Genomic DNA, 14,259 nt, shown 5'->3' with positions numbered 1-14,259 from the left:
GATTGTATTAAGATAAGATAGTAATTGTAGCTAAAAATATTTATATAGGTCTGAAGAGGACCGAGGAAGTCGCTTGCGTGAGGAGACAATATCCTTACGCGAAGAATTGAACAGCGTAAGCCTTAGTCGCGATCTGCTTGAGCAACAACGCATCGAATCCGATAATATCATTAATTTAATTGAAAAGCAAAAATCTGATTTAGAATATGATTTGGACAAGCTGCTCTTGGAGAAATGTGACTTGCAAGAGAAGCTGGACAAAGTGTCCAACAGCAACTCATCCACCTCAGACGAATTGAAAACAATACATAGTAGCTTAGCACAAACACAAGAGGAGCGCAATAAACTCAAAATCGAAGTAGATGAATTACAAAAGGAAATAGCAACAGTGCGGAAGGAGTTGAGCAGCGTTGAAAAGGCACGCCTAGAATTGGAAACGGATAATTTGTCATATAGCGAAAAGCTCAAATGTACACAATTGGAGAAAGAAAAAATTCTACAGGACTTGGCATGTATCACTCGAGATCGTGGTGATATTCACAATCAACTTACAGCTTTGTGCCGCAAAAAGGAATCCCTTAATGAAGAACTAATGCGAACACGTCAAAAATTGGAGCAAACTGTCGAAACAAATAATCGTTTAAATAGAAATTTGGAAGAAATGGTTAAAGATGTGGAGGAGAAGCAGGTTGTAATAGATTTGCATGAAAAGGAAACACATCGTCTACAGGTAAATTCAGGTTATTATTTTTTTTTTAATAGCTACACTCAGCACACCAGATTTGGTAAATGTAAACAAATCGTATTACTATAACCAAATCACGTATTGAGAGAAACACATTTCGTTGTTTTAACTAAAATCTTTTCTCAGTGTACAATGTAAGAAGTTCATAAAGTGCAAGTCATATCTCGAAGACGGCCGTGGCTCAAGCTGAGGTAGAGTGTTACCAGATAGTCACCTTGAGATCGAGAATAATAGGTATTTTAAATTTTCCGCCAAGAATCACACTGGATTACAGATTTCGGTTCTTTTTTTGTTCCACGGATGCCACTATCCAATTCCTATGTAAAATTGCTTGCTGATTTCGTTTTTGTTTTTTATGGATAGCTCAAAATTATGTATGTATATCTTACGAACCACTTGAACAATCATAATACGAAATGAGGAAAATGAAAGATAACAAAATTCTTCATGAACCGTATATACATACATAATTTTTTGATAGTTTAATTCAAGCTTTAACAGGTGAAAAATTAAAAAAGAAATAATGAAATTTGTATGAAAGCATGTTTCTTTACAAAAAAATCGAGCTACTAATGAAGAAAATCGATAGATAAATAAAAAAGGAATTAGTGGTCAAATGAAAACGTGCAAGGATTTTTTGTATGAAATATGAACAGGAGCGAGTGTTACTCATACGCCACAGCGTACATGGCGCACTCGTACATACTCGTACATGGCGTTTGAGTAACATCTTTTCCTACTCATTTTTCATACAAAAAATCTTTGTCAGTAAATAATATAGCTAATTTATTCAAAATTGATGTTTGGCATAATTCTTTAGCAATGTCCTTACGGTATTCCAGAAAAATACATTTTTTTTTAATACAAATTTTAAAAATTAGCACTTTTAATGGAAGAATAAAAAATATATGTAAAAATAGGTTTTTTTATTACTTTATGTAATAGTAAGGTTCTTAAGCTTCCAAAATAGAAAATAAAATTTTGCATTTTTTGCACTTTTTGAAAAATGAGTTTTTTGCTAATTCATAAACGCATTATTTCATTTCTTGTCAGTGCCATCAGATAAGCACGAATCGTTCGATTTTCAAAAACGACGTGTCAGATTAAAAAGCTTGAACTGTAGATTTTTTGATTTTTGATTTTTTAAACAAGTGGCAACATTTCTACGTATCGTTTAGAAGTAAGTCATTTTCAAAACTATTTCAATTTCAATTTAAATAACTTTAATAAAATTTGAAACAGGTGGCAACCCGTTTTAAAAAACTAAATTTTTAATGCACATCGGGCCCTGTCATACGGTCAGTATTTATTGACGTGATCCAAGTATCGCGATATTTATTGACGGTATAGTATACAATATTGATGGATCGTGATCCATACCGCAAAATTTCTCAAATTTTTTAAATCTGGATTGCGGATCGCAATACCGTCAATAAATATTGAACGTTTAGCATTTTCAAAACGCGATCCATATATTTCGTCAGACATCTTGTACTCTCATAATGCGAACATCAAAAACATATGCGCTCTACCATCGCTCTCGGCGCTTAAAACCTTTCAAAACAAATTGAAAGTATTTAAATTAGCATTGGAAATTTTAAAATAATTATGGGATGTATTATCTGCAAATTATTCGTATAAAATAGAAGATTTTCTTGCGATATAATAAGCGTGCAGCACAAAAATTATGCAAATACTGTGCGCGATCCATCAATCCATCCATATGGCATTTCCTATTGGCGAACGTTGGCTGGCACAGAAGATAAACAACCGGCGTGCTTTGTTGTACTCGGCCAAAATCGCTTAGGCGGCTACAGCGCTAAATAAGAAGAAGAAGTTCTTGTTGGTTCTGTCGGAACGAAACAACTTAGCCAATTGCCTCTCTCCTTTGCGGATTTGTGCTAGTTGTTCATCCCAAGTGTAGACAGGTCGTTCTGCACATGGTTCTTCCATTGTGGTCTTTTATTTCGTTGTCCGCCCATATGTACATAGGTGCCTAGTAGAAGGTTGTTTTCACGGGATCCTCGTCGTCCATGCGCACAATGTGTTCAAGCCAGCGCAATTGTTGTATTTTTATGCGCTCAACTATGCCCATGTCAATATTAAAACTTGTACAATTCTTCATTCCATCATCTTCGGTACTTCGTCCATGTTGATGAGAAATTTGTAGAGCGTCATTTTTTTATGTCGAACATTGTCTACTGAGCCCTATTTCACTAACAGACATATTCTAAAAGTTGTGCGATTTGCAAAATAGTTTTGAATATTTGCAACGTGGTCCATTTTGTGCTCATAGGAATTGCTGACGGCATTGCGTACAGAAAAAGAGTCCCTAGAAGCAGTACTTTTCGATACAAATACTCAACTCGAAGCCACTGAGGAAAAACGTCAACAGCTCGAACGTGATCTTCAGGAGGCACTCGTGCGCGAAGAATCACTTAAAAATTCGGTTACACGCCTGAATAAAGAATTGGAACAGTGTCAACGCCGCGCTCAAGAAACGAAAAATCAACTAATGAATGCTGCACGCGCAGCTGAGAACGACTACAATCAAAAGATTGCCAGCCTCAAAGCGGTAGGCGAAGAAGCGGCTAAGAAACATTCAGAAGAGCTTTATAAACTTAAAACGGGATTGGAGAAGCGTATGGCGCAAGCACTTCAGGCACTACAAACAGCTAAGGATGATGAAATTGAGAAATTACAAGAGCGCCTAGAGGCATTACAAGCGCATTTAGAAAGTTTGGTACAGCAGCACGAAGAGGCTATGATACGGGCGGAAAATGAAAAACAGCAGGCGCTGTTAATGGGTAAGTATACATACATACATACATATGAGCCATTCTTTTTTAAGTCGGACGGATTTCGTAAAAAAATTATGTCATGTCTCTACGATGAGCGGAACCCGAGATATAACGATTTGAATAAGTATACGATTAGTCAGAATCACGAAAAAATGCAAACTTTGACAGATCATATCTCCGAAGAAAAAAAAAAAAATCCTCGAACACGTGTTAGCTTATTTCATGTATAGAACCCAAAAAAAAAAATGTGAACCCAATCGAAAATGTGACACCAAATTTGGTGTCCGATATGAAAACCAATGTCTCATATGTACATAAATATGTAAGTAGTTACTAAATGAGGCGTAAACTTTTGAAAATATTTTAATTAAAAATTAGCACATCGAGATAAGCAAGCATTGATGGAAAAGTTAGAGACTGCTACGCGGGAACTAAAGAACGAACAGGAGGGACTCGAACGTATGAAACGTGAACATAATGCACACGATGAAAAACAACGAAATGCCATTGCTCAGCTAAAGGATGAAATATCCGCCATGCGAACAAGGGAAGAGGAAAACAAGTAAGTTTGGATGATTTCCAGAAATGGATTCCGTTATGTACGTATGTATATATCGACTGCTGAGCGGAAGATCAATCTATCTCGGCAGCCAGTTCGAAAACGCCCTATCTCAAAAAACATTTCAAAAACGTCCTATTTCAGAATTTGGTTGAAGAACGCCCTATTTTAGAATTCATTTCAAAAATACCCTATCTCAGTTGCCGATTCAAAAACATCCTATATCAGCACATTTTCAACACATTTTGAAGTGAGATAAGGCGTTTTTGAATCGTATTCTGAAATAGGCCGTTCTTCAACCGAATTCTGAGATAGAGTGTTTTTCAATAAAATTCTGAAATAGGGCGTTCTTGAAAATTTATATGAGACAAGGCGCTTTCGAACTGACTCCCCAGGTAGGTCGATCTTCCACTCAGCAGTCGAATATAATTTATTTATGTACATATATGTATATGCATAATAATAATAAGCATTCAACTAACACCGTACTTTTTGCAGAATAAAACTCGAAGAATGTATACGAAAACAGGAAATACAGCTAACGAGTGTAAAAGAAGAAAGAGATAATCTTAATCGACTCTGTGAAGAGTTGAAAATGGATATACGACTCAAGGAAGACAAAGTCGAAGGAATTAACGCAGAACTACAAGATGCGCTCAGGAAAGCAAAAGAAGGTAGGTTATGAAAAATACAACTAAATATCTTTACGAGAAATAAAAAATATGTAGTATATACTACATATGTATTTGTACATATCGATGGTCTTCTGAAATAACGACACAACTCAAAACTAAAAAAAACGCTACTAAGTGGCTCATATGTTTAATCCTTAAGTAAAATGGAAACATAAAGTAAACAGTAAGGATTAGCCGTGGATTACAGACACGAGGCCCTTAACTGTAGTAAGGATTTTGTTAATTTGAGTTGTGCTATTGCTATTTATGAAAAACGGTCTCATTATGTACATATCACACATCAAGATATCGACTAAATTATACTTCTTATCGACTATTTCAAACATTTATTGAGACGAGTCTGTCAAATTAGACTCCCAATTCTCAAGATCTCTTTCAGGGCAATAACTCCTTTATTATTAGAAAAAAAAAATCTATCGTCTGCTAAATATTTGATGTGCCCCAAATTATGGGTAATTGTCTCGGGGGTACAGCAAAGCAATCTTAAATGATAGTATAATAAACCTCCCCCCTCACTCCATCATTTTTTGCTCCACTACGTCACAATTTTTTACACGGGTTTGACGTTTGAATTTTAGTAGCTAGTAGCCCAATAAGCATTTAAGCTCTATGCAGATCACACACCTCCAATTTATTCATATTTAAGATTGCACTGCAAAACAGAAGAAAAAGGTTTTTTCTAATAGCGGTCGCGCCTCGGCAAGCAATGGCCAATTTCTGCTATGAAAAACAGTTTCTCAATCGCCCTTGTAACTCCCCCCTTCGTTTTGGCGCTCGCCACAAATCGGAGGAGAAACTCGGCCAAACACTAACATATTGTATATTCAAATTCACAGTCCTTAGACTGCTTGAATAACTTCAAATTTGTTTGCAGGTGAAGCTTATATTGATAGCTTGCGCAATGAACTCACGGACTGTCGCCGTCAATTGGCTGACAGTAATATTGAGAAGGATAAATATTCCAACAGTAACAAGGAGCTGCGTGATCACGTGAAGCATGTTGAGAGCGCAAAACGCGAGCAGGCGCGCGCCATTGAGGAAGCTTTGCAGAAAATAAATGCTTTGCAAGATTCCAAAAGCTCATTGGAAAACGAACGTACACGACTGACAACGATCTTGAAAGAGACCGAAAATAATATGAGTAAAACTGTACAGGAGCTGAATGCCACCAAGAATACATTACAGAAAACGCAAATGGACTTTGCGCAAAAGGATGAAGGTGGTAAGGACCTCCAGAACAAATTAGCTGCCGAAATCGAATTAAAGGAGCGTAGTCAACAGGAATTGTGCCAGATTAAGAAGCAGGTAAGTTAAGGGTAACTTTTACGAAATTTTTCACTTCGTTACACTAATGCAATTTTTAAATTTTTAATTAGCTTGCCGATTTAGAAGAAAATCTATGCGAAACCAGGGCAGAGCTTGGCCGTGCACGCTGTCAGTCCAATCAGGATGAACATCGTTTCCACAATCGCGAACAAGAGCTATTAGCGCGTATCGAAGAAGCTCGCGGTAGAGAGAAGCGGTTGGAAGATCAGAAGCATAACCTTGAGGTATGTCTTGCTGATGCCACCCAACAAATACAGGAGTTGAAAGCTCGATTGGGCGGCGCTGAAGGTCGAATACGCGCGCTCGACGAGCAACTGGCTTGTGTTGAGCTTCACAAGCGCGACACAGAGCACAAGCTCAGCTCGGTTGCGCACACATTGCGTCGTATTGCAGGCATTCAACCTGATGGCAGTGTTAATCTTTCCTATCGCTTGATAAGCCCAACAAGGCGTTATAGTCCCATTCGAAACGCAATGGCGGCTGGCAGTTGCCATGATTATGATGCCAGAAGCACTTCACAATGCCCGGATGTACCTTGTGATCTGGATCCGGATCTGGTGCGCAAAGGCGTACGAAATCTAATGCATCAAGTGGCACAAATCGAACGTGAAAAGGATGATATGAAGGTGCAATTATCGGCAGCGAAAAAACAATTACAGGATGCCGCAGAGCAGCAGCTGCGTTGCGATGGAAAAGTCAGCAAACTTCAGCAAATGTTGCGTCACCTTCAGGAAGAGAAGGGCAATTTGGATACAGAACGTAGTATGAAAATTTCCGCTTTGAATGCACTCGAAGAGAAGTTTAAGCAGAAGTGCGACGAATGCCAGCAAATGCGTGAAAAAATTAATCAGCTTGAAATGCAGTTAGCATCTTGCAATGAGGAGAACTCCCAGATCGAGGTAAGGTTAAAAGTTGTACTTATATGTATGTAGTACACTCTGTGGAATTTTAATGCAATTCGTGATTTTTTTAAATACAAATTTTAGTCGGTGGTTAACGATCTCACTTGACATTCGTTATTATTATTGGTGAAGATCCCATTTTATCCAATTAGATTAAATATTATTCGAATAAATTTTGCGCAGTTTGCATAAATAATCAACAAGAGTTCATAGAGTAGAAAGCGGTTGAGAAGTAGAACTGTGGATTCTTTGATTTCAATTTGGGTGTCCACACCTGCCTGGTTATCAGGTTATTTGATTAAAAATTAGGGCAATTCATCTAAACGCGTAAAGGCCTCGTAACCATGTAAACCTCGTTAACTTACATAATTTTGTATGGAAAATCGGTTTATTTACGAGGTTTACGCGGTTGCGAGGCAATTACGACTTTCCATGAATACCCATATTATTTTTCATCTTTTTTCTAGGATCGGCTAGAGAAGTGTCGTACACACGGATCGAAATTAGAGAACGAGAAACGTCATCTGCAGGAAGAACTAGCGAAAGCGGAAGGACGCGCTGCGAAATCGGACCTGCAGCGAGTTGCAATGGAGGGAGATATAAATCGCTTGCAAATGGCCTTACAGGAGAAAGACTGTAATGTGAGGCAGGCGCAAGAACGACTCGACAACCAGAATCGTGCAATGGTCCAATTGGAAGAGCGTTGTTCATCACTTAAGACTACGGTGGATCAAATGAAGGATCGGCTACAAAAGGCGGCGGTCACTGAAATGGAATTGCGTGGCGAATTGAAAGCACTGAATAAGGAGCTCTCTGAACAAGGACACTGTTCGCAATCAAATGAAGAAAAAGTAAAATTACTGCAAAAACAATCTCAAGCAGCAGAAAACGAAAAGCGTATACTTGCAGAGCGTCTGGATAATGCACAAAGTAATTTAAATGAATTGCGACGCAGTCAACAAGCACAATTGGACCGTATTCAGCGGCTTCAAGAGCAAGTTACCGATTTAGAAGTGCAACGTTCCGCTTTAGAGTCGCAATTACGCATTGCCAAGTGGAATCAGGAGGCAGGTGATAGTGGCGGTATGGGCAAAAGTGCCGATAAGCGCGAGGAAGAAGAGCTCAGTCGACAACTCAAATCGTCTCAACGAGAAAAATCCGAGTTACGCAATAAATTACAAGCTTTGCAGGACAAAGTCAAGCAATTGGAGTCGGAGCGTAAAAGCAAGTTCTCCGGAAGTGGTGGGACCACAGCTTACGATCGTGCGGAGAAGAATACTTCGTATTATGATGCCGGTGACTTCGACTCGAACCGCATGGAAACCACAGCGGGCAATTATAGCTGTGGTCTTGATCATGCAGTCATTGAGCAAGAGGCGAGGGACTTGCGCTTAAAAGTCCGTCGTTTAGAAACACTTTTAGCGGAGAAAGAGTCCGAACTAGCAAGACTTAAGGCACGTTTACACGATAGTGCCAAGTGTGCAGATGGTGGAATAGATGCGGAGCGTTACCGTAATGCTCAAATGCACGCTGAAAAGTTATTGGATGCTCGCGAGCAATCACATCGGCAGCAGGTCATGCGTTTAGAAAATCAAGTGAGCTAATAATTTTTTTTTTTTTTTGAGTTTTTGTTATAAATACATTACATATATATGTACATATTTTCATACGTGTGTACCATTGCCACTGTTTGCGAGCCACGAGCAAAATGGCATACTAATTCCTTTCACGGGGGATGAAATGGCAAGTAAATTTTTCCTAAAAACTAAGGAATGGGGTTTATATCGTCGTTTAAAGTACAAAACCGCGCATCGTCGTTCTGCAAAACCGCGTAACCGACATTTTTTGCCAAAAATTGGATTTGCTCACACAAGCTCTTGGTTCAATCCTTATCCATTCGTCCTCAAATATACTAGCTTGAAATGCGATTGCTTTATAAAAAATACAAACATTTTGAAATATGAGTGTTTTTACTCTCTAGAAAATAATTTATGCAACTTCAGATACGCGGTTTTGCATTATCTTGATACGCGGTTTTGTACTTTAAACGACGATATGTATCTCCTATTAAGCGTTTTTGCGCACTCACCTTAGTCCATACAAGTTTTCTGTAGAACATTTTAACCCTCTAACCGCCTCTTTTAATATACTTTTATGAAACTTATTTTAAAGAGGGTCAAAAAAAAGGTGACCAACCGTCCTCCTTTAGGAAAGAAAGTCCTCCTTTTTTAACCCATGTCCTCCTAAATGTCCTGCTTTTTGACATTCGTCATTCAAATTTAAAGTTATATTAATTATCGTGTGTACATACTATGTACTAGATAAAATAAGAAGTACATTCGACATGAAATGCATGTTTTTTCCGTTAAAAATTCTTTCAAGAACAATATTAACAAAACTTTTTCAAAAGTAATTTTAGTAACGTAACGTCATGTAACATCACGCCAGAAACTTCAGCTGATTAAACAAAAAGCAGAAAATATTTTTACAACTTGGAAAATTAACCTAAACATTCCAAATCTTACTAAAACTTTTATACAAATAGCCTTGCCCAATTCGCAGTTTTGCAATTTGGTAACCGAAGTCAAAATCCACTTCGGTTGTAACGTCACGCCAGGGCATATGTTTATTAATATCTTTAAATCGCTGCTACCTGCAGCTGTAATTTTTTTAACTGAATAAGGGGCAATTTAATGCTATGCGAATCTAGAATAACCTTTTTAAAATTTTTACTCTTTCAGTTTTTTTTGTAACATTTTGTAACGCAAGTTTCACGTAGCGCCAAATTGGAAATACTCATATGTATATCTTTTTTTTTTGTTTTTCGTAGATATCTTTGCTACGTGAACAATTAGCACAAGAAGCTAAACGTCGTCAGCAATACATTTTGCGTAGTTCAAAAGCCAATCGCGAAATGCAACACCTACGAAATACTCTTGGCGATTCATTACGACATGTTTCGCAACATCCATTAGATCCTAATTTATTGGAAAGCGAATCGAGACGGTGAGCATAAATTGTTTAATGCGATTATAAATATTCTTATTTTATTATATAATTTTGTACGTTCAAACAGCTTGGATAATGCCGTTTCGATGAGTCTACCACCGTCAACCTGTCGGGATTACGATCAATAAATCCATTTGTATGGGACAACTTGATTGTTACTAGCTAATATGTGGTCCAGGCAAAGGGAAAGGACTTGGAAATAAAAAACTGCCACTTAAAGCTTCCTTATTAAAAACTAAATGCATTTATTAGAATATATATATACAGGTATAGAAAACACAATTAATACAAACATGCCTATACTCACTAACCCCTCTCATACAATAAGTATGTATAAGTTGATTTTGAAACACCACAAAAATGCATCAACTATTGAAATTTTTTAATGATCCTACAAAATTTACCTATCCCTAACTTCATTGATGTTTTATATACATATGTACATACACTGCAGGAACAAAGTATTGGCACAACCAATTTTTCACAATATATGCAAAACCAATTTTTCCGCCAATTTTGTATAAACATATGGTTCATTCAACAACAAAAAGCTTAAAAATGTAATTCCTAAACTTTATGCAAAACTCGCGAAAATTCAGCAAATTTTCATGAAAATTTTAAACTTTTAAATCAAATTTTTTAGAGTTTGGAGTATGCAGATTTCTAGCCCTATCATTTTATCATCATTTCATATTAGTATGAAAATTGTTGCATATATTGTGAAAAATTTGCTGTGCCAATACTTTGTTCCGGCAGTGTACATACATACATACGTACTTACATACAAAAATATACATGTATTTGTATGGTGTAGACCAATTATGACTATTCTGTAGCTTTTCATTGTCTGCGAGATAGACAATAGAATATAGTGTATATATACTTCCTGCATTCCCGCAAGTTAATTTCAATTTAAAAAAAAACCAAAACATTATTGAACCAAACATTTCCCAACAAGTGCTATTAAATTTTATTTACGTTTATCTTATAAGGCTGTTGCATTTCTCCTCTCTTTAGGAGAACATTGCCGTACAGTTTTGAAAGGAACCATGCAAATTCATATCACCAACTTTCACAGTCACTAATGTATCAATAACAATGCCTCAATAACATCTATATACCTACAAACGTATGCATGTAGGATAAAACACAAACACAATCTAGAATTCAAACATCTATTAAAACAAATATAAGAGCAATTTTCATAAAATGCAATATTCATAAAAGGAATATTTTAGAAAATATATACAATTTTGGTCAAATAAAGAAAACAATTGGTTTGTATTTTTCCTTTGTTTAATTTTTATTGCGAATTTAATATTTTCTCCAGGTAAGCGACTACAACTTTCATGTTAGCCCTCTGTTTGGACAACTTGGACACTTCGCCTACAATAGCAAACAGTGCTTTCTTTTTGCCGCTTTTGTATTGTTTTACTGCCTGTTCGTTACGCTCAATCGCCTGTAGACAAAGTTTTTCGATAGTCTTTTCATCAGTTATTTGTTCTAGTTGTCGGTCGTTTATAAGCTAAAAAATAATACATAAATTGATTAATATAATTTTCTGTGCATACATATGTACAAATCAGCGTTAAAACGTTCGGCGAAAAATTGGTCCGCTTTCTAATGAAATAAATCAAAAATTGTCTTACTAAACAAAAAATAAAACTTGTACCTTTTGCTCAATAAATAACACTGAGAAAGTTTAAAAACTATTTTGAGTAATACAAATTTTTTGGAGTCAACGGCAGTCCGAGTAACCATGATTATGTTGGTGTAGTGTAGCAACGCTGATAAAAATGTATGTACATATGCAAACGCCGAGTATAAATAGATTTTACCGATTGGACATTTTGTGCAGGATCCTGATGTAAAAATTCGATAAGCTGTCGACCCGCTTGCAGATTTATAGTACCAGTATTGAGCGCTACAAGGATGTCCTCAAGGTGAGTGTAAGTGAGTTGGCTGGAAGAGCAATACAATACAGCTGCATATTATAGGATAGTAACATAACCTTTTAAGCAATAACATGAACGTAAAAATTATCTATGTACAAATATATTAGTTTAACAATTAATTCCGGTTTCCGTGAAGCGCACGCCTTAGCACATTTATTTTAGACTTTAAGTAACCACTAATTATTTGCAACTTTTTATAATCATTATGGGACTTGTTTTTAAATTTAATATACAACTTTTACTACTACTGCTAACCACCTCCAAGAGAAAAAAATCGTCGATTGGTACATCATGGCCCATAGGCATAGTCGTAAGTTAAAACTCATTCTTGTTAAAATAAAGTTTTAAATTTAGAATAGATTTTTAATTTGTGTCAATCATAGACATTTTAGAAACAGCTTTTTGTTAAGATGAGAGAGAACAGAGCTATCCATGAAGAGAAAAAATTTACTCGGCAATATAAAGATATATGTGTACTTTAATTAGTTCACCCTGTGTCCGCTGCGGGATTGAAATTTTAGCTTCCCGGCGAGTCGTGGATTCGAATCCCACTATCAGGAAACATTTATTTTTTTGTTATTTTAAATATTGGGGCGTATTCTTGTTTTCGTACGAATCGAAAATCGTAAAATTTTCCAATCATTTTCTATACAAAAATTTCAAATGTAATTATAGTTGTTATGACCTGTTTAGTTAAAATTAAACTGCAAAAAATTTGTTTATCTTGACATTATAATGTGAAATACCACAAAGAATAATAAAATAATGTTTATATTAAAAAAATCATTAAACTAAAAAAATATTGTTTGGAATCGCTCAGAGTAGGGACCGAACCTTTCTTTAGCATTTTCAAATCACGTCTTATTTTAAAGTTAAAAATTTTGCTTTTGCATTTTCAGTTGACCATGAAAGAGTTAAGATGGTGATTACAATTGTCCAAACCGTAGCTATCACAGGTGTGACATGCTTCACTGTTGAATCATTCTTATCCAACTATGCAATGCAATGGTGGTAAACATTTGCAATGAATTTCTAACATTATTACATAAAGACGAAACACATCAACTTCTGTAATACATATAGTATGTATAAAAACTTTTTTGACACGGATAGATAAAGCACTCACACAATTTAATACGTAACACAATGTTATTAAAAGCAAATTAGTTCTATTATATATATTTCTTACCAAGCGCTTGAATTATGAATCATGAATTATTTCACAGTACTTTTAACACCATCTATTTGAAACTCACTCAAAAAATTTACTTAGAACTTGATTTCCAAACGTAAAAAAGGGATTAAAGTTGCATTTAAAGCTTTAATTTGTTATATTTTGGTTGATTCAAGATGTTTACCTATATGTCTATCATTTTCCTCTGCATATTCACCTTTACCTTTATCCTTGCATTCCTTTTAATTTAAATCTTATTTTTAAACCGCTGCTTAGCAAGTTTCTTTAATTGTTCCCACGACGGTCGGGTCTACGAAACCGGAACGACCCACAATTATATCTGACTCGCTCCAGCATCGCTCCCAAAAAATTCTTTTGGGGATTTGTATGCTCTTACAACAACAATAACGCTTCTTTAATTCACTATCAATATTAAAGCATACATTTAGGAGGCATTTCCGCTACATTTGCCGCTAAAGAAATTCTACTACAAAAAAAAAATTAAGCACACACTGTCTTTTTGCCGTTAGTTCTTGTCTTTGCGGAAGAAGGAGAAGGAAAGCTAAGTGGCAAACTAATTGAGTATGCAGTCAATTCCTTAAATAGGCATTTCACATGTGCACACAAATTTTTCATTTTGCGACAATAACAATGGATTTTTCGAAGTTAAGGTCTAAACTATAAATTTAATTAAAGGAAAACTTCGTGCATGTAGTCCCTACGCGCGGAAGGAGAGAAACTTAATAGCGTAAATGCCAGAAAGAAAGATATGTGCGATCCACTACATACACATCTTCATCTTCGTCTTCATCTTCATCTTCATCTTCATCTTCATCTTCATCTTCATCTTCATCTTCATCTTCAACTTTATCTTTATCTGTATCTTTATCTTCATCTTCATCTTCACCTCTTTCATCTTCACCTCTTCATCTTCACTCTTCATTTCATCTTCATCTTCATTTACATCTTCCCCTTCATCTTCATCTTTATCTTTATCTTTATTTTTATCTTTATCTTTATCTTTATCTTTATCTTTATCATTATCTTTATCTTTATCTTTATCTTCATCTTCATCTTCATCTTCATCTTCATC

The 14,259-nt window shown here is 35.9% G+C and overlaps 2 protein-coding genes across 3 annotated transcripts in view; one reads left to right on the top strand and one right to left on the bottom strand.

The window, feature by feature from the left end:
- Root (ciliary rootlet coiled-coil, rootletin) overlaps positions 1–10,364 on the top strand; it is a 42,629-nt gene extending 32,265 nt beyond the window's left edge. For both annotated transcript variants that reach the window (XM_017610148.1, XM_017610149.1), the window contains 9 exons: positions 49–730; positions 3,042–3,552; positions 3,925–4,108; positions 4,604–4,779; positions 5,675–6,105; positions 6,177–7,025; positions 7,496–8,623; positions 9,859–10,034; positions 10,105–10,364. In XM_017610148.1, coding sequence (XP_017465637.1) covers positions 49–730; positions 3,042–3,552; positions 3,925–4,108; positions 4,604–4,779; positions 5,675–6,105; positions 6,177–7,025; positions 7,496–8,623; positions 9,859–10,034; positions 10,105–10,165 — 4,198 coding nt within the window. In that variant the 3' untranslated portion in view covers positions 10,166–10,364. The remainder of the gene's footprint in view (positions 1–48; positions 731–3,041; positions 3,553–3,924; positions 4,109–4,603; positions 4,780–5,674; positions 6,106–6,176; positions 7,026–7,495; positions 8,624–9,858; positions 10,035–10,104) is intronic.
- Positions 10,365–11,315: 951 nt separating this feature from the next.
- GatB (glutamyl-tRNA(Gln) amidotransferase subunit B, mitochondrial) overlaps positions 11,316–14,259 on the bottom strand; it is a 9,938-nt gene continuing 6,994 nt past the window's right edge. The window contains exons 8-9 of the mRNA XM_017610153.1: positions 11,876–11,999; positions 11,316–11,562 (exon numbers count right to left, since the gene is read on the bottom strand). Of these exons, the coding sequence (XP_017465642.1) occupies positions 11,341–11,562; positions 11,876–11,999 (346 nt within the window). The 3' untranslated portion in view covers positions 11,316–11,340. The remainder of the gene's footprint in view (positions 11,563–11,875; positions 12,000–14,259) is intronic.

Source organism: Rhagoletis zephyria, unplaced genomic scaffold (genome assembly GCF_001687245.7).
Source record: "Rhagoletis zephyria isolate East Lansing unplaced genomic scaffold, Rhagoletis_zephyria_1.1 Rzeph_scaffold_00285, whole genome shotgun sequence".
Lineage (NCBI taxonomy): Eukaryota > Metazoa > Arthropoda > Insecta > Diptera > Tephritidae > Rhagoletis > Rhagoletis zephyria.
The sequence above is the reverse complement of the archived record's forward strand: the minus strand, read 5'-3'. Positions and strand labels throughout refer to the sequence as shown.